Source organism: Primulina eburnea, chromosome 17 (genome assembly GCF_022965805.1).
Source record: "Primulina eburnea isolate SZY01 chromosome 17, ASM2296580v1, whole genome shotgun sequence".
Lineage (NCBI taxonomy): Eukaryota > Viridiplantae > Streptophyta > Magnoliopsida > Lamiales > Gesneriaceae > Primulina > Primulina eburnea.
The window spans coordinates 1,695,579-1,719,485 of NC_133117.1; the positions used below are offsets into that span (position 1 = coordinate 1,695,579).

Sequence of the window (23,907 nt, forward strand, 5' to 3'; positions counted from 1 at the left end):
TATGGATAAAGCAAATCCTTTAAGTACTCCAATGGTTGTTAGATCATTAAACATAGAAAAGGATCCATTCCGTCCATGTGAAGATGATGAAGATATTCTTGGTCCAGAAGTACCATATCTAAGTGACATTGGTGCCCTTATGTACCTTACAAATTGTACAAGGCCTGATATATCTTTTGCCGTTAATCTGTTGGCAAGATTTAGCACATATCCAACAAAGAGACACTGGAACGGAATTAAACATATATTCCGTTATCTACGAGGAACGACAGACTTGGGACTTTTGTATTCAAAATATGCTAGTCCAAGTATAATTGGTTATGCTGATGCTGGATACTTATCTGATCCACACAAGGCACGTTCCCAAACTGGATATGTATTTACTAGTGGAGGCACTGCAATATCTTGGCGTTCACAGAAACAAACGCTTGTAACAACTTCATAAAATCATGCCGAGATTATTGCACTACATGAAGCAAGTCGTGAATGTGTGTGGTTAAAATCAATGACCCAACATAACCAAATCTCATGCGGATTATCATTCGACGAGAAGCCTGTGATACTATATGAAGATAATGCTGCATGTGTTGCTCAAATGAAAGAGGGATACATAAAAAGCGACAGAACTAAACATATTCCTCCTAAGTTCTTCGCATTCACCAAGGAGCTAGATAAGAATAAATGTATTGATGTTCGTCACATTCAATCAAGTGAAAACTCATCAGATCTCTTCACAAAGGCACTACCTACGACAATATTCAGAAAGCACATATATAATATTGGGATGCGCAATCTACGAAATTTGTGAAGAATTGTCCATGCCAACATCAGGTGGAGTTTACGTGACTGCACTCTTTTTCCCTTACTATGGTTTTTATCCCAATGGGTTTTTCCTAGTAAGGTTTTTAACGAGGCAGTATAAAAACACGTAATGAAGACTATCATTATGATCATCATCACAAGGGGGAGTGTTGAAAAATATATTTAAAATGTGTGTATTGAATATTTGAATGTTGAATATTTGAATGTTGAAAATAAGAGTTGTAAATATTGAAAATTAGTGTGTGATGATGTAGGTAATGATGTATTTTATTTTTGGATTATTTGTAAAGATTTCCTATAAATAGATCTCTCATTTGTGAAGAAAATCACAATTGAGTAGAGAGAAAAATATTATAAAGTGTGTAGTTTGGTAAATTTTGAGAGTTTGAGATTTTTACTTTTTACCATAAATTTTTACTTTTTACAACAATATATATATATATATATATATATATATATATATATATATATATGTTCTCATAATAATATGTCCATGTAGTCATGGACGTCGTATCACAAGATGTTCACGTGAATAATATCTTATGACGTCTATGATTACGTCAACATATAAAATGTTTAATTAATAGACATTATAAACAATATGCAAGAAATTACAATCTGATTATTAAGTCAAAGAAATTCAACAATACACTTCCTTAGAATGAAAAAAATTTGTAATTTTTAATAAAGTAGAGAAAAAAAATTCAAATAGGACCAAATATATTTGGGTGAATATCTATTTTTAAAAATAATAAAATTTGAACCGAAATAAGGGATTGTTTTCATTTATTATTATTTATACCTACTAAAATAACATTTTTAAAAAAAGTAAATAACACTTTTACTCATCACATGGACCCAAAATATCACAAAGTTTACACATTTTATTTATTTCAAATTTACTAAAATAATTTGCATATTAATATAATTTTTCACGTTATGAATTTGTATACTTTGAACAAATATTTGATTATTGTTGTCATTTATTATAGTAATTCAATTATATATTTCTAATTCCACATATATAATATAACTTTAATCATTTTAATTATTAATTTTTTGTAATTTTTGTTAATAATTATAATTAATATAAACAATTTTTTTTTACAAGTTCAGGCGCCAAAAATCGTAATTTACAGAGAGAGGATCAAAGCAAGAAGCGATAGGTATCAAATTAAACATTTGATAGCGATGAATTTCATGTCATCTTTTTGCTGTCATCTTCTCAGCAAAATCTTGTGATTTCTTCCATAAATGCCAGCCACCCATACGACACAACGTGGGATTTAAGGCGCAAAATCGGCATAAATCTCTCTTCCTTTCTCGCTCCATCTCTCACACAAACTCTTTCTGGCGAGTGGCGTGCATGTATGTACACAGGCAACGGTGTTAAATAGTCCAGCGGCGTCGTCTTCTTGAGGTGAAATATACCTCCCGTGTATTCCTTTCGCATCATATTTTTGTGGCACCGACATGGATAGTCCCATGAATGTGTCTGCTTAAAGGGTTCTGCGAGCTGATCCATTCTGCGCAGGAGGCTTGACGGGGAATCTTGTGATGGCGGAGAACAAGGATTCATTGGAGCTATTTTTGGAACATGGTGAGTATGATGGCGATGAAGGTGGAGTGGAGGCGCTGGAGGAGGAGGAGGGAAGTATAGAGGAAGGCGGAGAAGAATGTGAAGATGAGGGGGTTCTTGATAATGAAGGCGGCGGAGTATCCCGCTATTCTTCCCTCTATTCTCAGCAATGGCCTCAGAGTTACAGGTGATGATGAATTTAAACAAATACTTGTTTGATTTATAAACTAATTTATGGACTTACTATTTTCTGTTGGCTTTTTTTTTATAGCGAAAGATATGATTTAGTGGTTTTCTACTCACACAAAACCTTGAATTTTATCCATCAATCACATTCTTGGATTCTAGGTTGGGAATGTATGCTTCTGAGAAAAGTTTGGCGGGTAACATAGAGTATCCAGGGACGAGTTGATGCATTTTACAACTGAAAGTTACGTTTTTCAGAAATTACCAGTAAAATTTGAAACACGGTCTATTGCATCCCCTTGCCTAGGCCCTGACTGGGATAGAATATGAAATGTCTAAATATGTGCAAAGGGAAGCTTTAGCAGACAACTTACTGTAAAGGAAAATTTCACCTGTTTTCAAAGAGACTTGAACTAACTTGGAAATTTAATTCGGTACTCGATAAGCTTAAGTCATTCTTTGGTGTTATTTAAATGTTCAATGTGATTCATTCAAAAATTCTTTTAATATCAAATTGAAACCATGAACGATAGTTCTTGGAGATTCTGTGACACCTGCTCTTTTTTTGAGATTTATTGCAATAAGATTGGCAGTCACACTAGTTTTTGACAACCACCATTGATATTCATATACGCTCATCAAATTACTTTTAAAAACCCCGATATTGTGTCACGCTCTTGCAGTCCTTTCCATATGATGTCTCATATGCCCTGCTTTCAGTTTCAGCTCTTCTCCCCGTTTTCAAATGAGATTCAAAACAGAAACCATAAGGAAAGATTAAAAAAACAGAAGAATCACATCAAAATGAACTACGAATTTACCAAAGAAAGAAACAAGAAAGTCGAATGTACAGAACAAGTATTTGTTCACTTGTGGCAGTAAGGTTGAATTTCATCCACGCAAGATAATTCATTACCTTATTTTTGTCGCTATGTATTTTTAGCCAGCTTTGGTTGTATTTCATGCTTGTAAGATGTGCCTTGACATGTTACTAATTACAATGAAGAGTAATCATACTGGAGATAAGATTGAAAGATTGGTTAGACGGATGCTTTATCCTTTAATTGTATTTTTTTGGTGTATTGAGGAACTTAGTTTCTTATTAATTTTTTTTTAAAATCGGAGCTAAGATGATCTACAAAAACCGCTATGCATGTTTTGGTCCAGCATATTATTGATAAAATTGATGTAGATTTTTGCATCATCAAATTCATTTTTGCAGCCATATCCATCAATTATATCTTTCTTGCTAATTTTATATTATCAACTCTTTTAAAGTTTCTCTGTTTGTCCCAAATGTTGGCATTCATCATTCATGTTTGCTGGAACTTATTGACTGATGACAACTACTGTCGTGCAACAATCAAACTGTTATTTTCAGTTTCAATCTTTTGGTTTGGTGGATCAAATGCTTGAAGCTCAAAAAGTTATTTTCTGTTTTAGAAGGGCCACTGAATCTTACAGCTCATTAGTTTTTTTCTTCAGAGAAACAACTGACATATATTCAATAGCTGCATCACCAAACTTTGGGACACTTCGGCGTATATCTGGTGCTGGTAATGCAAGCATGGACATCAACAGTCAAAATATCTGGGACTCAAACATAAAGGCGTCCCTGCTTAGTGATTATAAGGGTCAAACTGAGGATCTTGTCACTGACTTGAGAACCCAATCTTCATTGTCCAACAATGCTTCGTTGTACAAGCAACTGACAGGAGAATTCCCTTCAAGGCATGGATGTAGCTTAGTTCAGACCATCTTCAACTGTAAGCTACGGGATCTACAAATCTGTAAATTTCTTACATTTTTGGTGAACCGAGTACCAATGTACAACTCTGCAAATAACATTTCTGATATATTTTGATGACAGTCCCCTATATATTTTTTTAATACTTCCCCAGTTCTGCTCTATGAAATGGATTCTCAATTTGACTACGCAGGATTTTCAGATAGGATCGTGAGTGTTCAAACTTATGGTATGAGAGTAGGGGTGTCAATCAACTGACTTGAGTCAAATACTACTCAAATTGATGTATGAAAGTTCGAGTTCAATTACTTTTGCTAGCTCGCAGCTCGAAAATTAGACTTTACTGAGCCAAAGTTTTGCTCAAATTAAGTTCAAATTTTATGCTCGATTCATTATTTTCAAACTTGATTATCCAACTCTATTAAGTAATACTCAAATAAATTGACTTGTGAGTTCATCTAATATTAAATACATTTATAAAATGTTATGAATCTATTGAAATTAGTGAGTGGCTCTCTAGCTATAAAAAATTATTTAATCTAAATTTTTGTTTGAATTTGATAATTGAAATACTCCAATACTATTATTATTATTTGATTTTATCCTTTCCTGATATGACACAGGTATTAATGTAATGGCTGGAGTTGGACTTCTTTCTACACCTTATACGGTGAAAGAATCTGGCTGGGCCAGTCTGCTGGTGCTTGTTCTCTTTGCATTGATCTGTTGTTATACTGCTACTCTAATGAAATACTGCTTTGAAAGTACAGAAGGAATTATGACATTTCCTGATATGGGAGCTGCTGCATTCGGGAAATATGGACGCATTTTTGTATCTGTAAGTTGTTATTACTGTTAGTTTATATTGATGTTTGTTGCAAGTAGACTACCTATGATCAAACTCTCCTCTAAGGAGGGAAGGGCATGAATCAAAAGATTGAAAATGTCAAATTATCTGATTGATGTACTACTTTTGTTATTTTATCTACAGTGACGGTACTTTATCTTTGTTTTTGTGCAGATCATATTGTACGCGGAGCTATATGTAAGCCAAGTGCTTTACGCCACTGTTTTTGGATTTTGGTGATTTGAAAAACTTGACTTGATTCTAACACTTCCTGTGAGTGCAGACATCTTGTGTGGAATTTATTATCCTTGAAGGGGATAATCTCACGAGACTATTTCCTGGAACATCTATGAATTTACTGGGCTTGCAGGTGGATTCCATGCATTTGTTTGGGATTCTCGCTGTTCTTGTTATCTTACCAACTGTTTGGTTGAAAGATCTTCGTTTAATTTCTTATCTTTCAGGTATCTTTGAGAATTCTACTTCTGCTTCATACTCTTATAATATTTACCAATGCATGGAACTTTGAGTAATCTTAAATCCTGGCAGCTGGTGGCGTCATTGCAACAGTTCTGGTGGTTCTTTGTTTATTTCTTGTTGGGACAGTGGATGGAGTTGGATTTCATCAAAGCAGTAAAGTGGTGAGCTGGAGTGGCATGCCTTTTGCCATTGGTGTCTATGGTTATTGCTACTCCGGACACTCAGTGTTTCCAAATATTTACCAATCAATGGCTGATAAAACCAAATTCACTAAAGCGATAGTAGTATGGTACTGAACAACTGATATTTAAAACCTTTATCATGTAGTAGTCGACTTTATCTGTTCTAGATCTCACGACTGTTGCGTTTGGTCGCCGTACAGTTTCATTCTATGCGTTATCATCTATGGTGGTGCTGCTACCATGGGATTTCTTATGTTTGGTGAAGACACAAAGTCACAGATTACATTGAATTTACCACCAAATTCAGTTGGTACTAAAATCGCATTATGGACAACGGTGAGTCCTGACGGATGATGAACACTATGTTTGAGCTTGTTGAAGTGCTCTGTTGACTTTGCTGATTCACTTCTTGTTTGTTTTTGTGCAGGTTGTCAGTCCACTCACCAAATATCCTTTCAAAAAATATCTGCTAAAATAATATATTGTGATGCTATATTTTATATTTTTGTGGAAATAGCTATTAATTCCTTAGCTGTAAATAAGTATTCCCTGTTGATGAACCCTCTGGCCAGAAGTCTGGAGGAGTTGCTACCTGCTAGCTTGTCCAATAGTTATTTGTGTTTTGTTCTTCTACGGACAGCTCTTGTCATATCTTCCCTAATTGTCGCATTTCTTATTCCCTTTTTCGGTAGGTGACTGTCATGATATGCATTTCAATTTTACCTTCTACTTTGACATTTTATGTGTGTCTTGTTGCTTCGAATGGTATACCAACCGATGAATTTTATTTCTTGTTCTTCTTTTGCAGGTACTATGATGTCTTTAATCGGTTCTCTTTTTAGTGTTCTTATGGTGAACATGCTACTTCTATCAATTTTATGGATACTAAGCATTTTTTCCTTTATTTGCATGACGAACTTCATATGGAGTTTATAAATATAGAATTCCTAACACGAAGGCGTCATGTGTCTTTGATCCAGGCAATAATAATGCCAGCTTTATGCTTCTTGAAAATCCAGGGGAAGAAAGCCACAAAAACTCAGGTTGTCTCCCTTAATTCCAAGAATCTTAGATACTCCTCATATTGTGTATTCTTTTAGTAGTACATGTTAAGGGTGGTGAAATATTTTCTTTCATTCAGAGTTGGATATTTACCTGAATCTCATGGACCTTTTGTCCATTAATCATTCTTGTTTGCCCTGATTTTCTCTCTCAGGTTGTGCTTAGTGCTGGTATTGCGGCTTTGGGAATTTTCAGTGCGATTTTGGGAACTTACACTTCACTGTCCGAACTTGCAGAGCAGTACTCATAAATTTTTGGAAGGTTTCAAGTTTTTCAGCAAGTTTATTTGGCCTTCAACCTTGTGAAACGCCATATTTAAACCTGTAAGACACAACTATGTCTTATTCCAGAAGTTGTCCAATCTTGAAAGTGTGAAACCTGAATTCTGGGTTTCATTTGTTTTGTTGATTGGTAATACGGGTTTTCAGCTTAATTTACCAACTTTCTTCTTCAATCCACGTCAAATTTAAATAATAATTATTTATTTATGGGTTAATGTTATATCTTGTATCCAAATAATTTATCTTTAAAAAAGTATCTAGATGATTATATTACAAAATATTTTTGAATATTTTTTTATTAAAACATCGAATTTAAAAATAAAATAAAAAAATTCTTATGAGACTGTCTCATATTCAATTTAATGAGATAAATCACTGAATCATTTTATTCAAAAGTATTAATTTTTATGTCAAAAATTTTATGTTTTACCATAGATGTGGACCGAGACAGTCGTTTCATAAACGATCTACTTAAACCAAAAATAATTTTTGAAATTTTTTTAGATTTCAGTTTTATGAGAAATCAGACATCAATTCACACTTGTATTGTAAATTATAAAAATCAGATGATTATGAACATTGGTCCCTTAGAATCTAGACCTTGACATGACTGTTGCATGAAATTATGAAATTGAAATTCCCCAATTGGTTGGAATTAGGTTTTACTATTGCGATTAAAGATTAAATCGACCTTTGTTAACAATAATAATAAGATTAAATCGACCTTTGAAATTCAGGCCCAATTTTTCAGCTATAAAAAACCAGAAGGCTTGGCCTACTTGAAAATATTTCCGTCAAACCATCCCCGCCGGAGCCACCAATCATTGTATCTGTCCACCGCCGTTGCTTGCCATTTTTGCTGAAGGCATATAAATTCGTACTAGATTGCATTCTGAATGAATAAAAAAGCGATCTTGGCATTTCAGTTACGCAGAACGCGTCACCAATTCTCCCGCAACTTCTCTTCCAACTCAACTCCAGCTCTAGAACTATCAACCTGCATTGCATGGCTTCAATCATGTGCACAGAATCAAGAACTTTGGCAAGGAAGAAAAATTCATGCACACATGTTCTATCGTGGCCATCTTGATTCTGCTATTTCTTCTACTAGCCTTATAAATATGTACGCTAAATGTAGTTCCATTGATGATGCTTTATCTGTTTTTTATGAGTCTACTCATGTTCATAACGTATTCGTTTATAATTCTATTATAGCTGGATTAACCATCAATGACATGCCAACTGACGCTTTTGACTTGTACTGTAAGATGCGACTGTTAGGTGTAGCTCCTGATAAGTTTACTTTCCCCTGTGTAATTAAGGCGTGTCCAGATTTTTTGGGTTTGAGAAATATTCATGGGTTGTTGTTTAAACATGGGCTGAAGTTCGACTTGTTTATAGGGAGTGCACTGGTGCATAGTTATTTGAAATTTGGATTGATTAACGAGGCAACTGAAGTGTTTGATAGATTGCCTGAGAGAGATGATGTTGTGCTTTGGAATGCTATGATTAATGGGTACGTGCATATTGGGGAGTTCGGTAAGGCCTTGATGATTTTTAGGAGGATGGCAGACATTCGGGTCAAAACTAACAAATTCACTATTACTGGCGTACTATCAGCTCTCGCATTGGCTGGAGAAGTTGATAATGGGAAGGTAATTCACGCATTTGGAATAAAAATGGGGTATAATTTGGATACTGCCGTTTCAAACGCGTTGATTGATATGTATGGAAAATGCAGGCAGCTTGCAGATGCATGGAAGGTTTTTGACAGCTGCATTGAGAAGGATATGTATTCATGGAACTCCATTATAAGTGTTTATGAACAATGCGGCGATCATGATGGAGCTTTGAGGCTTTTGAAGGGTATGTTAAGCTCTAGGTTTCAGCCCGATTTAGTGACTGTCACTGCTGTGCTTCCTGCTTGCTCAAATTTAGCAGCACTAACACATGGTAGAGATATTCATGGCTATATGACAATACATGGATTGATCAAGGTGGGTAGTACATATATTGAAAATGCAGTTATGGATATGTATGCAAAATGTGGGAGTATGAGAGAGGCACACTTGGTTTTTGACAAGATAAAAGTTAAGGATGTGGCATCATGGAACATTATGGTAATGGGATATGGCATGCATGGGTATGGAAATGAGGCATTGGATCTGTTTTACCGCATGTGTGAGTTTGGGTTGGAGCCAGATGAGATATCATTCATCGGAGTATTAGCAGCCTGCAGCCATGCTGGATTTGTGGGTCAAGGTCAAGAACTTCTCGCAGAAATGCTGCCTCGATATGGTGTTGCTCCAGCTATTGAGCATTATGCATGTGTGATTGACATGCTTGGTCGAGCTGGACAGCTTGAGGGGGCCTTTAAGTTGTTGTCGAATATGCCAATCAAACCTAATCAAGTGGTGTGGAGGACATTCTTGGGCGCATGCCGCCTCTATGGAAATGCTAACTTGGCTGAGATTGCCACCCAACAGGTTCTTGAGCTTGACCCAGAGCATTGTGGAAATTACATTTTGATGTCAAATATTTATGGAGAGACCGGAAGATATGAAGAGGTGGCAATCTTGAGAAAAACGATGAAGCAACAGGATGTGAAGAAGTCACCGGGTTGCAGCTGGATTGAACTTGGAAGTGGCTTGCATGTGTTTTTTACTGGTGATAGAACCCATCCTGAAGGATCTGTTGTTTATGAAGGATTAGATTTACTAACAGCATGTAGTGAGCAATGCTGCGTGCTGGACGCCATGGAAAGTTGTATTTAGAAGTTGGCAAGTGACTGGTGGTATTGAAGATAATAATTCCAGAAATTGTCACGCCTAATTGTTAAGCCTGTTGGTTATTAACTTGGATGCAAGGAGCACGCACACCAAGGCGAGTGTCATTGATTGAATTCATTGAACTGGCAGATTATTTACAAGTTAATGTAGCATATTCTTAATTATCACCAAGGCTAATTCAGTGATGTCAGGTGGCTTTTGTGAATTGACGGTTCGGTTCATCTCACTCGTAAAGTGAGAGATTGAACAACAAAATGCATATTGCTGGACTGGGTGTCGCGGAGAATTTTCCCTATCCGACCCGCTCCCCTTCACCATTTTGTATAGGTTAGATATAGTATCCATTGCTGGTCTATTCATTCATTCGTACCAGGTTACTGTGTAAAGATATACATGGCTGGCTTATTTGTTCTTTTTTAGTTGGAAGTAACTTTTTACTGAAAGCGTTGGAAATGCTCCATGTGTTGGAAGCACAGACAGTTAGTTTAAAGTTTGTCTTACCTTATGACAGATATTTAATTACAGGTAACTTGTTGTGGGTTGCTTCGATGCTACATGCCCCCACATGGTTTAGATGGACAAGATTCACACACATATGTGATTTTAAAAAAATTAGTGGACCTCATGTATGTGTGGCTAAATTTGGGCCCTTGATCTTATCATGGGGTAGTGCCCCCACATGTAAAATAGAATCAACCCTTGTTGTGGCCTGTTTATGAAAAGATCCATGCATCAATACCCAGGCTTAAGAAGTTCCGAATGACAATTTTTGTTGGGGGAACAAAGGGTGCCGACCAAGACGTGAAACGACACACAAGATAAAAAATCCAGAACTTGGCAAGGTTTAGGCAAGCTTTACGTAACAACTACTTATTCCCATTGATGGAATCACTAAAATTGCTGACAAAAATCTTGAGCATGATTCGTCGACTGAATTTCTAACCCTCCGCTGCTACATTTTGCCTTGCCTTTTTGCTCTAGAATTTCTCCTCATTCCCTGCAAAATATGGGCATTCATATTTTGCAAAGAAATAATTCTTCGTGACAACATACTTAAGTCTTTTACATTCCTTGTCACCCTCTCAAGTTTTTGCTTCTTGTGTTGTCTCATTTTATTCAATTAACTGTCAGTGATGCTATTGTAGAGAAATATTATTTAAAAGTCATTCATATTTCATGTATTCCTTTTTTTTTCTTCTTCTGGAAACTCTACTTCAATGCTGATGGTGATTTTCATTTTTTTAGCACAATTGGCAATTATATGGGGTTGAAAGCATGCCTCATGGTATAATTTGGTGTGCCATATTTTTGCAGAGTGAAGGCATGAAAAGTGGTGTGTGAGTCAAATGCATGTAAAATCACTTCCAATGAATGTTTGAATTTGTACACATATGACTTTAGTGTCTCTATGCGATCCACCGTTGCACCAACTAACTATTTATATGCACATTTTTATTCAATCTACCCCTTCTCTTTAGAGGTCAAGATACCCACCAGAGTGGAAAAACTTCATAAAAATCCAAACATTGTTGAATCTGTAATTTTTTTTTAATGAAATTATTTTCATTAAATTAGGTAAAAAGAATAGTACAAGTACAATACAACTACGCTGAGTATCTTCAGACTAAGACAAAGGCAAAGTTCTAACCGTCACAATACACACTACACATCATCTATGACATATATCGCATTCGAAATACAAAGATAAATTAAAATCTTGATTTTCTTAATAGTAGCCATTAATTTTGTTTTTGTCTCTAATTTTTTGTGATAAAAAGGTAATTCTACAAGCTGGAATGACGTGGCTAACGGCTCGAATCATGAAAGCTTCTTCTCAATGGAAAGTACACAACTGTCCTTCGAAAGAATCGACACAGCCTGCCAAATCGGGGAAGGGTATAACCGTCATTCAACGCATGTGGAGGAAATAAAGAAAAGAATGCAATTTGAAAATAATATTTTATTATGTATATATAACCGACCTCCCAAATTCGAAGCACCAAAAATTGACCGAGGACTCCAAAATTTCCCAAAAAACATGCTCCGATTCATTCGCTGCGCTCTCCCCCATTAACTCACGTTAATTTTTCTCCCCTTTTTCCTAAAAATAGGTTTTCGGAAAGCAATGAGGAAATTTTGGGTTCTTTTTTTGGAGAAATTAGACTAGATATTGAGGAGTAATGCGGGGTTCCTAATGCCCATCGTGATTTTTTTTTTATTCCTTTTTATCAATAAAGGGCGGATTTTGATTGTTGTATATATACAGGCAGAGGGGTAGATTCGAACTTCGTTCACGTTAATCGTTTCTTTGTTGATTCTCATTATTATTCTTATTGAATAAATGTCTGAATTGGTGGCTCGAACTGGTCGGCATCAGCAGCGTTACGAGGATGGTTACCGCCTCATTGCTGGGTATTTTTCCTTTCGCTCACCGTTTCGTGTGTATATATACATGCATGCATACTTTGACGTGTGTTCGTTTGCATGTGAGTTTCGCTTCAATTTTTTTCAGCTAGGGATTGGTTTTGGACGTTTCCTGGAAATTTTATTGATTCGATTTCAAAATTGGGTTTTTGTTTGATTAAGGAAATGTGTTGCTTTTGGGTTTTATATTTCGTTCCTTTGATTCTCGAGGTATTATTTGCTGCTGGGTTTTGTTTAGTTAGGAGAAAATGTTGATTAGATTGTCAAGGTTTTAACTTCATGCATGTGTATTCAATCCCATAGATGGTGAAATGCATGTGATATAGAACCTAGGATTCTATCCTCTTGTTTTGGCTGGTATTTGTTGTTGTTAATGCTTTAATTTTCTTTTTGTTAATCGTTCTTATGTTCACTCTCTGGACCATGTTGAGATGACTATAATCCCGTTCCTTAATTTAGATTTGTTTTGATAATTTTGCAATCACAATACCTTTTTGGTGGTAGAGAACATGGGAAGTTAGAGAAAAAGGATTCAGAGTTTCATTTTCATACGTGTCACCCGGAAATCAGCTCATCTCAAGTTTCGATTGGTATAATTAATAGGCCATTACGCTAAATCAACAGAAAAAGTTAATTTCTTCTCAACCTTAGAAATCTGCTAGGGTGAAAGAAGCTCTGTATGCACTTTCTTCAATGTGTATCAGTGTATGACCATTTTAAATTTTGATTTTTGAGAACTTGGTTTCTCTCTCTGACAAGCAAGATGAATCATAAAAAGATTGTGAATGTCCATGTTACACGATTGAAGTGTGCTTACATGCAGAATCAACTGTTGCAAATTGCTGGCTACCATTTTGATTGATTATCTTTTGTGGATGAATCCTAAGTTTGTAATTATTCCCACCTATGCTTGTACTTTCAATCAATTTGATAAAGGTGGATGATATTTGCATCGATATTCATGTGCTAGTGTGTCTTGTTTTGTGCATGAATATACTTAGGTGAACCTCCTTTGATATTTCCTGCACTTTGTCTTACCTGTACTGATGTTGTGAATATATTAATAATGGATATGAAGGCAAAAGAAATTTCAGAAGTTTCCCTTAATCATAGATTAAGACAATTCACATCATCGTGCATTATTTCAGTTCTTATAAGTAGTCTGCCCTGGTAACTTTGTTCATATGAATAAACATGCAGTATAGTTTCTCGTTTCTGACTGGTACATTCTTTCTCAGGTGTATTCCATTCAAATGTATTAATGTGGAAAACAATGGAGGTGATTCATCTGAGATGATAGTTGAAGTACTAATGATCAATTCTACTAGTGGACCTGGTCTTCTATTTCCCAAGGTGTGAGTTGTGGGCAAGCACATCTAAATAGTTAGAAGTGATGAAGCATTTTCATTTATTGTTGTCTTTTTATGTTTATGACATTCTTTTGTTGCTGACAAGTTTATCCTGGTCACATTTTTTTTTATCCTTTATTGATAGTATTCTAGAAAATGCTTTAGACAAGAAGATTGCAGGGAAAACGGACTTTTTTTACTTGTAACTGGGTGTATATACTGAGGGACAGTGAAAGCATCTTATGGATTTTTTTTTGACGATCTAAATTTAAGTTTCTTGTTTTGACTTTGCTTTGTTTGTTAAGTTGATAGTTATGCGACCTTTCCTTGGTGCAAGCCTTGAGTGCCTATCTGTATGGCTTTGACTGGTCATCTAATGAAATATGAAGCTGGTTTTGTTTTCCTTGAGTTCAGCCCAAATACCATTTTCTCCTGTCATTGCAGTATATTTATGTTCAGAGATAACTATTCATTGAACGCAATCATATTGGTTTGATATTAAGGATTAATTCTTGAAATCAAAATGGTTAAAAAACTACTATCGTGATTGTTGTGAATATTATACTGAGAATATTTTTGCTTATACCGCACATTTGTTTGATCTTGCTTAGGTGAAAATTTTTTGTGTATCCATACCAAGTATTCTATGAGATTATGTGATTTATATGTTGAATTAAATGATAATAATTTGTCGCTGGTCGGGAAAATCATTTAAATTGTTTTAACTGAGAATTTGTTGAATACAATTTTTTTTAAATATGTCTACATCCAAAAACTGGAAACCTGTGAATCAATTTGATTAAGATATTCTTCTTTAATTTTAACGTGTGCCTCTTAACTATGTGACATTAAATGAATAATAAATATGATAGTGGCAATGCTACCATCATTGTGCTTCTTCTGTTTTTCTTTACAGGGTGGATGGGAGAATGATGAAACAGTTGAGGAGGCAGCAGTTAGGGAAGCCGTAGAGGAGGCGGGAGTTCGAGGGGATTTAATGGTAACATATAATGTCAAGTTCTTTTCCCTCTTATGTTTGTTTATCATTTATGTTTCTGATCTAAGGACCTAAGGTTATATATGTATGATTATTGATAAAATTCGGTTTCTGTTCTACTAAAGCAATGCCTCAGTTTTGCTTATAAGGTGACATGTTTGTACGACAATGAAGTAACCCCACTTATATTAACATGATCAACACTTTAATTTTTGAGTTCGAGAGCACCACCCCTGTAGTTTCTTTGTTGGTGGATTCAGGTGTTAGTGCATAAAAAGCAAGCCTAGCACATTCTCAGGGAAGTAAAACAATTTTCAAAATTAAAGCCAATTAGCGCCTATTGTACTTATTTTATTGTTTTTCCCATTATTTTTTAGGCATAAAAGTTCTACGGTGTTGATAGGATTTCCTGGCCTAATAAAGCCTCAAACTTTTCCTAACATTCTTTTTTCAAGTATTTTTTTCTAGACATGAAGTTCTGGAATTGCTGTTAACTGTTTGCGTGTTTTGGATCTTGATTGTCTTATGACAATTAGATGCCTTATGACAAACTTCTTATAGTACATCTAAATTAGTTCAACCCACTTCGGCAAAGCCCACACTTGAGCTTAGACACTGACATCTGCTGTTATTTAGGCCTCTAATAACCATGAAGAGCTCTATGATCATGATGTACTTTTTATTATTTTCTTGTCCCCTTGTTCTGCAATGTGAATATCATGATGTTTCTTTAAAAAATCAGAGCTTAAAACTATGCGTTGTTTTATTTCAGCATTATCTGGGATGCTACAGCTTCAAGAGCAAAACGCTGCAGGATGAATACAGTCCAGAAGGTTTGTGTAGAGCTTCCATGTATGCTTTGTATGTGGAGGAGGAACTCGAATCCTGGCCAGAAAAAAGCCAGAGAGAAAGAAGTTGGCTAACCATTCCTGAAGCCATTGCATGCTGCAGACATGCTTGGATGCGAGAGGCTGTTGAAGAAGGTTTCTTGAAGTGGTTTGCCGATGGCATGGTTAGAACATTGCCAGAAAAAAGTAAAAAAAGAAATTCCTAATTTGACGATTATTCGAGCATTGAAGCCTCTACAAACTGGAAGTGACGTGCAAATATCTATGTTATTTTAGGTGTTCAGAATGCTTTGATAAACTTTTTTTGGTCGATGAATTAGTTGAGAATAGGGAGGATTAAATTACAAATTTGCCATACTTTACGGCAATGTTTATTCAACAATTTTACTAATTGATTGATACCTGATTATGGCAAAACCTTTTGGTTTGCTGGTTCGTGCCGATTTTGGAAAGGATGTCTGGAGACTTGTTTTGTCATAGACACTTCAAAAAATTATTTGATACATTATCACGTAACACACGGTACCCTTTTTTTTGGGTACTTGTAATGACTTAGGTTTGAGACGCCATTTAAAAAAAAAAAATTAATAGAAGCTTAAATAAAAATACTTCTTTATTTTCCATTGATGTCTATATTTTTCGTTATTTGAATATTTATAAAGAGAAAATTGGATTTTTTATCTTAAATTTTTGTTGTTATTTTGATTATTTATGTTGTTTCGGTCGGTTTAAATTTTTTTGTGAAAATTATAACTGTTTTGTGATGTGGTGCTGACAAGAAACCAACGAGACATTGATGTGTAATAACACATCAGTACTTTCAACAAACTTCATGAGATATATCTAAATAAAGCTTTTTCTCTGAGGTTGATACGCAAAACAAAATTGAGGAAGTTGGCCTAGAAACACCCATAAACACCACAAATGTATTCAAAAAAATGCATTTCATTCCGAGCTAAACGGAGACAAGATGATGAAAATTAAGTTACCAGAACCCCCGGAGCATAGCAATACTTGTAAGTGATCTTTAGTGCCTATCAGTGGATGATCATTTATAAAGAAAGGTCAAATTTGACTCATCTCTGTCATTGGTACAAGTTCTTACACGCACACATATATATACAGATACCAAGAACTGAAATGAAAAACCTGGATACGATTCTATGAACTAATGAAAATGCTAGATGATCAGAGAAGCAAAAAGGGAGTCCTAAAACCTTCCATTTTCTATGGTTGAGTGAAAATTTCTTAAGGTGGTGAAAAGCTACAAATGAGCGCACACGATTCAATTTCATATTTTTACATGATGTACAGAAGGTGTGAGAAACTAATGCTCATTTTTAACACGTGCCTTCAATATTCCAGGAAGGGAAGGCGAGGCAGGAGGAATGGCCGGAATGTTTGATGTTGAAGGATGAGGGATTTGAGGTTGGTAATTGGGCACATGGGAACTCTCCCCTCCATCGCTTGGTTTTTCGCAAAATTTCATTGCTTTGAGAATGTAATAATCATCATGTAGCTCAAAAGGAGTGCTGCAAAGAAATGAAAGAATCTTGTGTTAGGAACATTGGAATCATTGTTTCCTTAAACATGTTGATTCAATTCAACGCATGTACAGTGTGGGGCCACATAAAATTTGAAATTAATGCAATCCAAGCTTGTAAAAAACCCAGAAGAAAAATGCACTTAAATGGCTTGGGGGTACAAAATATGTCATAAAAATATATGTGCATCATCACGTCTTTTGTAGTCGCTCAAAACATTCTTTAAAAGTCAATGTGTGGCATGCAACAGAAACTTTCCTTCAGTTAATCACATACTCAGGGCAAATGCCTTGAAAAATTCCTTACCTATTAAAATCAAAATGCACCAACTGCATATCTTCAGATATTTCCACCTCCACTGTGGCATGAGGACGAGTCTATAATTTTTAAAAAGCAAATATAAGAATGATATCCAAAAGTGCATTTTAGCTCTATTTCAAACGATCATGAAAACAAACTCGATGAAGAATAAAAACCATAAGCATGGTTATACACAAGATATCACTATTATAGTTTATCTTCATGTAAGTGCAACCTGGTCAAAAGCTTCTCCGAATGTAGTATGCCATTTTACAACGTCCTTTATCAGAAATACAAAAGAAAATAATGAGGCAAAATCAATTTTGATGATGTTCTTTCCATGCACTGTTTGAATTTTCACTTCGCCTTATGTGAATGAATGTCAAGGTTGTTGATGGAAAGTCCCCATAAATGCTAAACATCCAAGGGCACTTCAATCATGATTAATTGATGAGGAAAAAAACCTTAATACATATATTGAATTATCAATACTATTTAACACCAAGAGAAAAGCCAAGAAAGAGCCAATCATGAATGTACCAATTTATTTTGAGCAAGAGCCAAAGGGATAGAATCCGAGCTTGAGCTGAAATGTTGTTCATGAGCTTTCAAGCTCAAAAATAATTTTTATATTTAAATAATGATACAATAAAATTAATATTTTTACTTTTATGTATGTGGTATTAATGTTATTAACATATACAATTTTATATATAGAGCTCATGAAAGAGTTCACGAGCTTGAACGCGAGCCAACCTCATGATTTGAGATGTAAACATATTTATGAACAGATTTCATAAACCTGATTTGAGAATGTGAGTTGGCTCACGAGCCGAACAAATTTATTTTGAGCTCAAAGAGCTTGAACTCAACCTTTTTTGGTCGATAATTTCAGGAGCTCAGACATGCATGTATAACAAACATCACAAAATTAAAGTTTCTTTTTGAAAAAGCATGTGCCAATGTTGACAGAAATAACAATCAACTCTACCTGAACCAAAATAAAAGGCAATGCCACTCCACCACTTGGAGTGTTTCCTGAGCTATATAGTTCTTCATTCCGCCGTATCAGGTTTTGAAGGCCGACATACTGCAGCAAAGAATTGGAATGGAGAAATTGAAAGAAGTGATACTATGGAAAAAATGAAATTAAGTTACACATCAAGAAACCACATTCAAATGAACCACAGTGAAGTAGTCGGTTACATAAGAAAGAAATCTTAAATCAAATTCTAATGAACCTCAGTGAAGCAGTTAGTGTACACAAGAAAGAAATATTACTTGTTCCTCGAGCTCTTCCAAATATGCTGCTTTCTTTTCAATTCGATTTCTAAGTCCAAGACTTTCAGTCTGCAGTCAATTTATTCCGTTGGGATGAATTAGCTAGCAGGCTAATGTAAATAAAAATTATTTCGCACAGTAAGGGTGAATCCAGAAAAAAAATGGCCCATCCATGTGATGAAATGGAAAAGGCAAAGAACATAGTAAAAAGAAGGAATGGAAATCTAACCTTAAGTTCTTTGATGTCATTCAGACTAGTCCGCGGTAGACCCTTCCATTGAATTTCCTTTTTGTCTTTAGAAATTATATCCATTGCCATTAGCACATTTAAAGCATCATATACCCTTCGACGTATGTTTTTCTCATCATATTGTTGCTGCCATACGGTCAAAATTTAAAGCCTGGACAACAGGTTTTGCAGCAAAACATGATATAAAACTAAATTTCCAAAACAGTAACAAACCTGATCTGGAGATGTTACACAATTGCTAGGATCTGCAAATTCAGCGACAAGTTCATCAGCGACCTGAGGAGACATTATTTGTCAGATTCAGATAGAAAAGGATAGAGACGTCATTACAGTGATTGAAATGGTTCAAGTTGCAGGATTAAACCACCATACGGCACCACAAATTGGAAAATGCCAAATAAATACAGAAGTAGACAAATAGCACATGACTCCAGACCTCTTAACATTTCCTCTAATATCAAACCATCATGACAATTAGGATATCATGAGCAATACCCAAATTGAATAAACCAGAGGCAGGATAGAGAAATTTTGCGATTAACTTTAACAAAAAGGGAAACAGAGGGAATTTACGTAAGCCATCTGACCTCATTATATGTAGTTCTCCCTTTGCTTTCAACTTTCTCGCACACTATCCACAACGAAAACAAAGATTAACCATTACTCAACCCAAATAAAGAGTCATAATGAAATAAAATTTTGATAACTGATAAGCCACAATAATAGCCACCACTTGATTTGTGTTTTTAGTTAAACTATTATCTCTTACAGTTAAAACTATTCCCTACTATAATTTCCTTCTTGGAAGTTGGAACCACGAAGTGGTGATAATGACATAAATTTTTTAAGATTTCTTAAGAGTGAAACACAACAAAACCCAAACTTACTTATTAGTTATTTTACACACCCTTAAGTCTACATGACCATGTCAGATTTTGTACTACGTACAGCAGAATAGCATTCAATGCTTTGCGATAAGCATAAACGGAAAACTGTTACCAGTTTAACGATGCAAGATAATTCACAAGGCAATTAGAGCCCATATAACACATGAATGAATTGGTTGTTCCTTCGTAATCAATTTAAAGAAAGTAAGCATATATATTAGAATTGATATCCCATTGGTTCTCTAGTTCTACATCATACAAAGTATCAATTTGAATAAGGTAAGTAAATTAACCATTCTAATCCCATAAAAGAGACATGCAGTATCTTGTTATAATTCTGTATTTAAAAAGTTCTTTCCAGCTTTTCCATCTCAACAATGTAGCAGAGGACAAACCATTGCCTCCACATAGAAGGTTTGATCTCCTATGATAAGTAGGAGGGAAGGTAATCATTAGTCTATTAAGTTACGCAACCAACTAAACATAATATTACCCATTGTATACTTTATATTTTGGCTCTGGCTAAGACCTCATGGATAGCTTGTTACACTTTGTGGTTGCCTAGTTACCTCTTGTTCTCATGTCTGCAAACCGCACGGAATCATTTAGTTGGTAATGTAATTGCCGCACATGGCCCACAAAAAATCTGCCAAAAAGCTACGCACCACTGCTACCACATTTGTAAGTTATGTTTAGATTGCTCAACACTGCAACTTGATCTTTTATTGTCAGTGGTCTAAATGGCGGCCGAGGCGGTCGCCTAGGCAGATGGCGCCTTCAGGCGCACCACCTTTCTCCTAGGCGGTAATGTAGGTGGTCGAGGTGAGATGGGGCGGGTTAGGTGGGCGGGTAAAAGGTCCATAAAAATATAAAAAATCATAGTTACTAATATATTATAATCTATGTCTTCAAAACATGATCCCGATCCAATCACCCACAAGTCCTACCTCCTCCACCTCAAATCGCTGCTGCCGCCAGGCCAGCCCACTAGGTTATTACTTTTAGTTTCTAATAAACATAATTTAATTTATGCATATATTGCATGATCATATAAAATTAAATATAAAAAAATTCAATCATCTAAGCGGCCAAGGTGGTACGTGGTCACTGAACGCCCCGCCACCGCCATTTACAACATTGTTTATTATTTAACAGCCTTATACTTCACAATTCTGATTAGGTGCGATGAACAAATTTTGTAAGCATGGGTAGAATGGGTTTCTGGAAGGCTACATGTTTACTGTTCAGGACCAACTAGCTTAAGAAGTCCAAGAATAATCTACCGCACAAGCTAATGATGGACAAATATTTGTAGGCCATCAACATGGTAACTTCTAGAGAATGTCAAGATTATAGCTAAAAGGAATTGATTGACTAGTTATGGGTACATCCTTGAGGATTTGCATAATAGTATCAAGCACATTCTAAATTCTTTCTATTACAGCTGAACAGTAACTCGCTCACACAAATTAAGGCTTGTTGACCAAACCACATGAATTCCTTAACTTGCTTTTATTACCCATTTGTTAATTATTTTATAGAGTAGCCCTCTAACTCAAAAAATGTGAACCATACCTGATGCCAGCCTAACAGAAACCCGACTAAGAAAATGTGCAACTGCCAAATAACGTATGAATTCTGATCATTAGTTCATCAATACTTTATTAACCAAATATAGTCGTGCCCAACAATAACAGACACTTTGAAAACAAAATTATTTTGTGACCAAAGTCGCCATAATTCTGTGTCATTCCCATGTGTGAAGAACGAGAGGATAAATTACTATGCACAAATTAAAGCTTATAAATTTCACAAAGATGTGGTTTCATGTTAAATTCTGCATTGGCTTCCCAAATTTGACCCATTCTTTGTCTTGTTTATTTAGTCTTAAAAAGCAGAAGGTACTATGTTAGTTATATACACCATCTCTTGAATGCAATCTCGCCGGACAACTATCTACAAAGAATAAACTTAGAAATGTTCATTCAAACATGCTGCGTAGGTAACAATTTCAGAAAGAATGAAACAGAATAAGAACATATGACAAACAAAAACCTTTCATGCTAAACTGGCGAAGCCCTCGACCACCCTTATCGCCGCCAACAGCACGCTGACCTCTCTTCTTCTTACCTTTGCTGTTTAAAAAAAGTATGATACAATTACAGTTGCAAAGGGAAAGAAGATTCTCACTGTCAGAGACGGCATTCACATTTGTAAACATTCCAAAAGTTCTTCTAGCTGTGAGTAGTGATCAGCATGGTTACACACAATTAATTCAACTTTTTCTGTGTTAGTCATGTGAACTATAGCTCAATCATTGGCACAAATAATGTTAAAAAAAACCTTTTTGTTCAATTTTTTTATGCAGTGGTATGAAATATAGTGATCCCACTAGTTTCCTAAATCTAGGATAATATGGTGTATAAACCCACAACCTATATTGTCCTTTTCCTAAACTCCTCGGATGCACGTGGTTTACAATGTTCATTGCATATCAACAAGGTCTTCTTCTCACTGCAACAATTCTGCAATGTTTAAACTCTTTGACTTTTTTATTTGAAACTATAAATCCACAAAACTAATCAGCAAGGTTCAAGTGATTATAAATCGCATTATACTAGCTTTAAAGGCCTCTGGCCTGCAGCTCAATGAAGTGAAATGAAAGGCTCAACGTCTCACCCAGATGTCCCCTGAGATCCAGCATCGTCTCCTTGGATATCAAGATTGTTCAACCGAAGGCAAGTGCTCTCACTGACTGGAGTTGCCACCGCAGACTCGCTTCGGCTCGAGGGAGAACCCACACTTCCGCTTGTCGTCCTAGATTGACCAGAAACAGTGGTTCCCCATGACCGTGTAGCTCCTCCACCAGCACCTAAAGAAGCAGTTGATAGGTTCCTATTCCCATCGGCTGGATTACTATTGTTGCTGCTGGTGCCACGATTCACCATTTCCCCAGATAATAAGCATGCAGAGATTCAAACTACAACGACCAGAATGATGACTCGAAATTTATGAAAATTGCCAGTAAATCTAGTGAAAATCAAAATCCTAGGAATCCAAGAAGATCTTGGTTTCGAGAAGAATAATCCACAAAGTAGATTATACAACAGAACCAGCAAAAACCTAGGAAATTTCAGCAGCACCGCACAGCAAAGAATCCAGAAATATAAGAAGCCGCCACAAAAAATCCTGTGCTTGAGGATTTAATCCGAAAACCCACAACGAGAAAAACAAAATAAATCCAAAGACAAACCCAGGTCAGCACCACACCAGACGGTAAAATTCTTTTAAGGGGCGGTCGAATTTACCCATATAAAACATCAAGAGACTAGGGTTCACGTCCACTGTCTTACAACTGTCAATTGTAACTGCTACAACCCAACAAAAAGGGTCAGTTTTCAATATTAGCTCAGTCACGCCCCAAACTCCTCTTTCCCCACAGTAATTTTTCAACGTACAACCACAAATCAAAAGCACCGAGTCTAAAATTTGTGAAACTTTTGGTTAGGTTTATGAATCAAATAGCGAAGAAGAAGTACGAGTATCTTGATCTATCGAAGAAAGTGGAGGAAGCGTGCGTTCACAGGCTCGTATGTGAGGAAAATAATGAGGGAGGGAAATCATTTTTCCTTTAATTAAATAAAGATATTAATAATTAATAAAACAACAAACGAAAAAAGGATTATTACTAATTAATTAAAATATAAATTGTCGGGTTGAATATCGTTTAATTTCAAGGTTCTAAGAGAAAAATTGCAATAAACTTTGGGTTTTTTTTATTTGTTGTCTTTTAAATAATTTCAACATTTGTGAGATAAGGCGTATGTTTGTTTTTTTAGTTTTTTTCAGTATGTGTTATAAAATCCTTAAAATATCGACTTATCACACATATCATCTCGTTTTCACCTCGAAAATATTTAGACACTCTGTTTTTCCGATCCAAGTTGTTGGAATTTTTCCCGTCTCGATCGATATTGAGAGAAATATCAGGCGTATAATCTTCGTCCGATAAAATTTTTTGTCATACCCGCATTTTCAGTATATTATAATAA

General features: G+C 35.5%; 4 protein-coding genes across 7 annotated transcripts; 3 read left to right on the forward strand and 1 right to left on the reverse strand.

The window, feature by feature from the left end:
* The first annotated feature begins 2,012 nt into the window (after positions 1-2,012).
* Positions 2,013-7,340, forward strand: LOC140818360 (amino acid transporter AVT1A). 2 transcript variants are annotated; one of them, XM_073178292.1, is made up of 13 exons: positions 2,013-2,242; positions 2,328-2,588; positions 4,073-4,353; positions 4,958-5,172; positions 5,356-5,379; positions 5,465-5,645; positions 5,731-5,950; positions 6,044-6,179; positions 6,271-6,288; positions 6,384-6,531; positions 6,652-6,695; positions 6,824-6,886; positions 7,060-7,340. In XM_073178292.1, the coding sequence occupies exons 2-13, from the start codon at positions 2,380-2,382 to the stop codon at positions 7,153-7,155; spliced, it is 1,635 nt and encodes a 544-aa protein (XP_073034393.1). In that variant the 5' UTR covers positions 2,013-2,242; positions 2,328-2,379; the 3' UTR covers positions 7,156-7,340. The 2 variants fall into 2 exon arrangements, with proteins under 2 accessions (XP_073034393.1, XP_073034392.1); XM_073178291.1 differs by having other exon boundaries at positions 2,013-2,588.
* A 436-nt stretch (positions 7,341-7,776) lies between these two features.
* On the forward strand, positions 7,777-10,521 carry LOC140818582 (pentatricopeptide repeat-containing protein At3g14730). 3 transcript variants are annotated; one of them, XM_073178584.1, is made up of 3 exons: positions 7,778-10,069; positions 10,167-10,302; positions 10,396-10,505. In XM_073178584.1, exon 1 carries the CDS (start codon positions 8,083-8,085, stop codon positions 9,958-9,960), a length of 1,878 nt encoding a protein of 625 aa, XP_073034685.1. In that variant the 5' UTR covers positions 7,778-8,082; the 3' UTR covers positions 9,961-10,069; positions 10,167-10,302; positions 10,396-10,505. The 3 variants fall into 3 exon arrangements, with proteins under 3 accessions (XP_073034684.1, XP_073034685.1, XP_073034687.1); XM_073178586.1 differs by having other exon boundaries at positions 8,174-8,309; positions 8,402-10,302; XM_073178583.1 differs by having other exon boundaries at positions 7,777-10,302; positions 10,501-10,521.
* Positions 10,522-11,769: 1,248 nt separating this feature from the next.
* On the forward strand, positions 11,770-15,997 carry LOC140818843 (nudix hydrolase 16, mitochondrial-like). The gene is made up of 4 exons (XM_073178904.1): positions 11,770-12,387; positions 13,638-13,752; positions 14,665-14,748; positions 15,518-15,997. The coding sequence occupies exons 1-4, from the start codon at positions 12,317-12,319 to the stop codon at positions 15,797-15,799; spliced, it is 552 nt and encodes a 183-aa protein (XP_073035005.1). The 5' UTR covers positions 11,770-12,316; the 3' UTR covers positions 15,800-15,997.
* Positions 15,998-16,621: 624 nt separating this feature from the next.
* On the reverse strand, positions 16,622-23,469 carry LOC140817789 (transcription factor-like protein DPB). The gene is made up of 9 exons (XM_073177574.1): positions 22,535-23,469; positions 21,911-21,990; positions 19,556-19,599; positions 19,182-19,244; positions 18,948-19,094; positions 18,719-18,787; positions 18,429-18,527; positions 17,444-17,514; positions 16,622-17,125 (listed from the first exon to the last, which is right to left on the reverse strand). The coding sequence occupies exons 1-9, from the start codon at positions 22,801-22,803 to the stop codon at positions 16,921-16,923; spliced, it is 1,047 nt and encodes a 348-aa protein (XP_073033675.1). The 5' UTR covers positions 22,804-23,469; the 3' UTR covers positions 16,622-16,920.
* Between the last annotated feature and the right edge of the window lie 438 nt (positions 23,470-23,907).

Excerpts from the sequence above, each read along its gene's own strand:
- LOC140818360 (XM_073178291.1), top strand. The coding sequence starts at position 2,380 with ATGGCGGAGAACAAGGATTCATTGGAGCTATTTTTGGAACATGGTGAG. Across the intron at positions 5,380-5,464 it reads TATTGTACGCGGAGCTATAT|ACATCTTGTGTGGAATTTAT; the intron begins GTAAGCCAAGTG and ends CTGTGAGTGCAG. Across the intron at positions 5,951-6,043 it reads ACTAAAGCGATAGTAGTATG|TTTCATTCTATGCGTTATCA; the intron begins GTACTGAACAAC and ends GTCGCCGTACAG.
- LOC140818582 (XM_073178583.1), top strand. The coding sequence starts at position 8,083 with ATGAATAAAAAAGCGATCTTGGCATTTCAGTTACGCAGAACGCGTCAC.
- LOC140818843 (XM_073178904.1), top strand. The coding sequence starts at position 12,317 with ATGTCTGAATTGGTGGCTCGAACTGGTCGGCATCAGCAGCGTTACGAG. Across the intron at positions 12,388-13,637 it reads GGTTACCGCCTCATTGCTGG|GTGTATTCCATTCAAATGTA; the intron begins GTATTTTTCCTT and ends ATTCTTTCTCAG. Across the intron at positions 13,753-14,664 it reads CTGGTCTTCTATTTCCCAAG|GGTGGATGGGAGAATGATGA; the intron begins GTGTGAGTTGTG and ends TTTTCTTTACAG.
- LOC140817789 (XM_073177574.1), bottom strand. The coding sequence starts at position 22,803 with ATGGTGAATCGTGGCACCAGCAGCAACAATAGTAATCCAGCCGATGGG. Across the intron at positions 21,991-22,534 it reads GGATCTCAGGGGACATCTGG|CAAAGGTAAGAAGAAGAGAG; the intron begins GTGAGACGTTGA and ends TTTTTTAAACAG. Across the intron at positions 19,095-19,181 it reads GTGTAACATCTCCAGATCAG|CAACAATATGATGAGAAAAA; the intron begins GTTTGTTACTGT and ends ACCGTATGGCAG.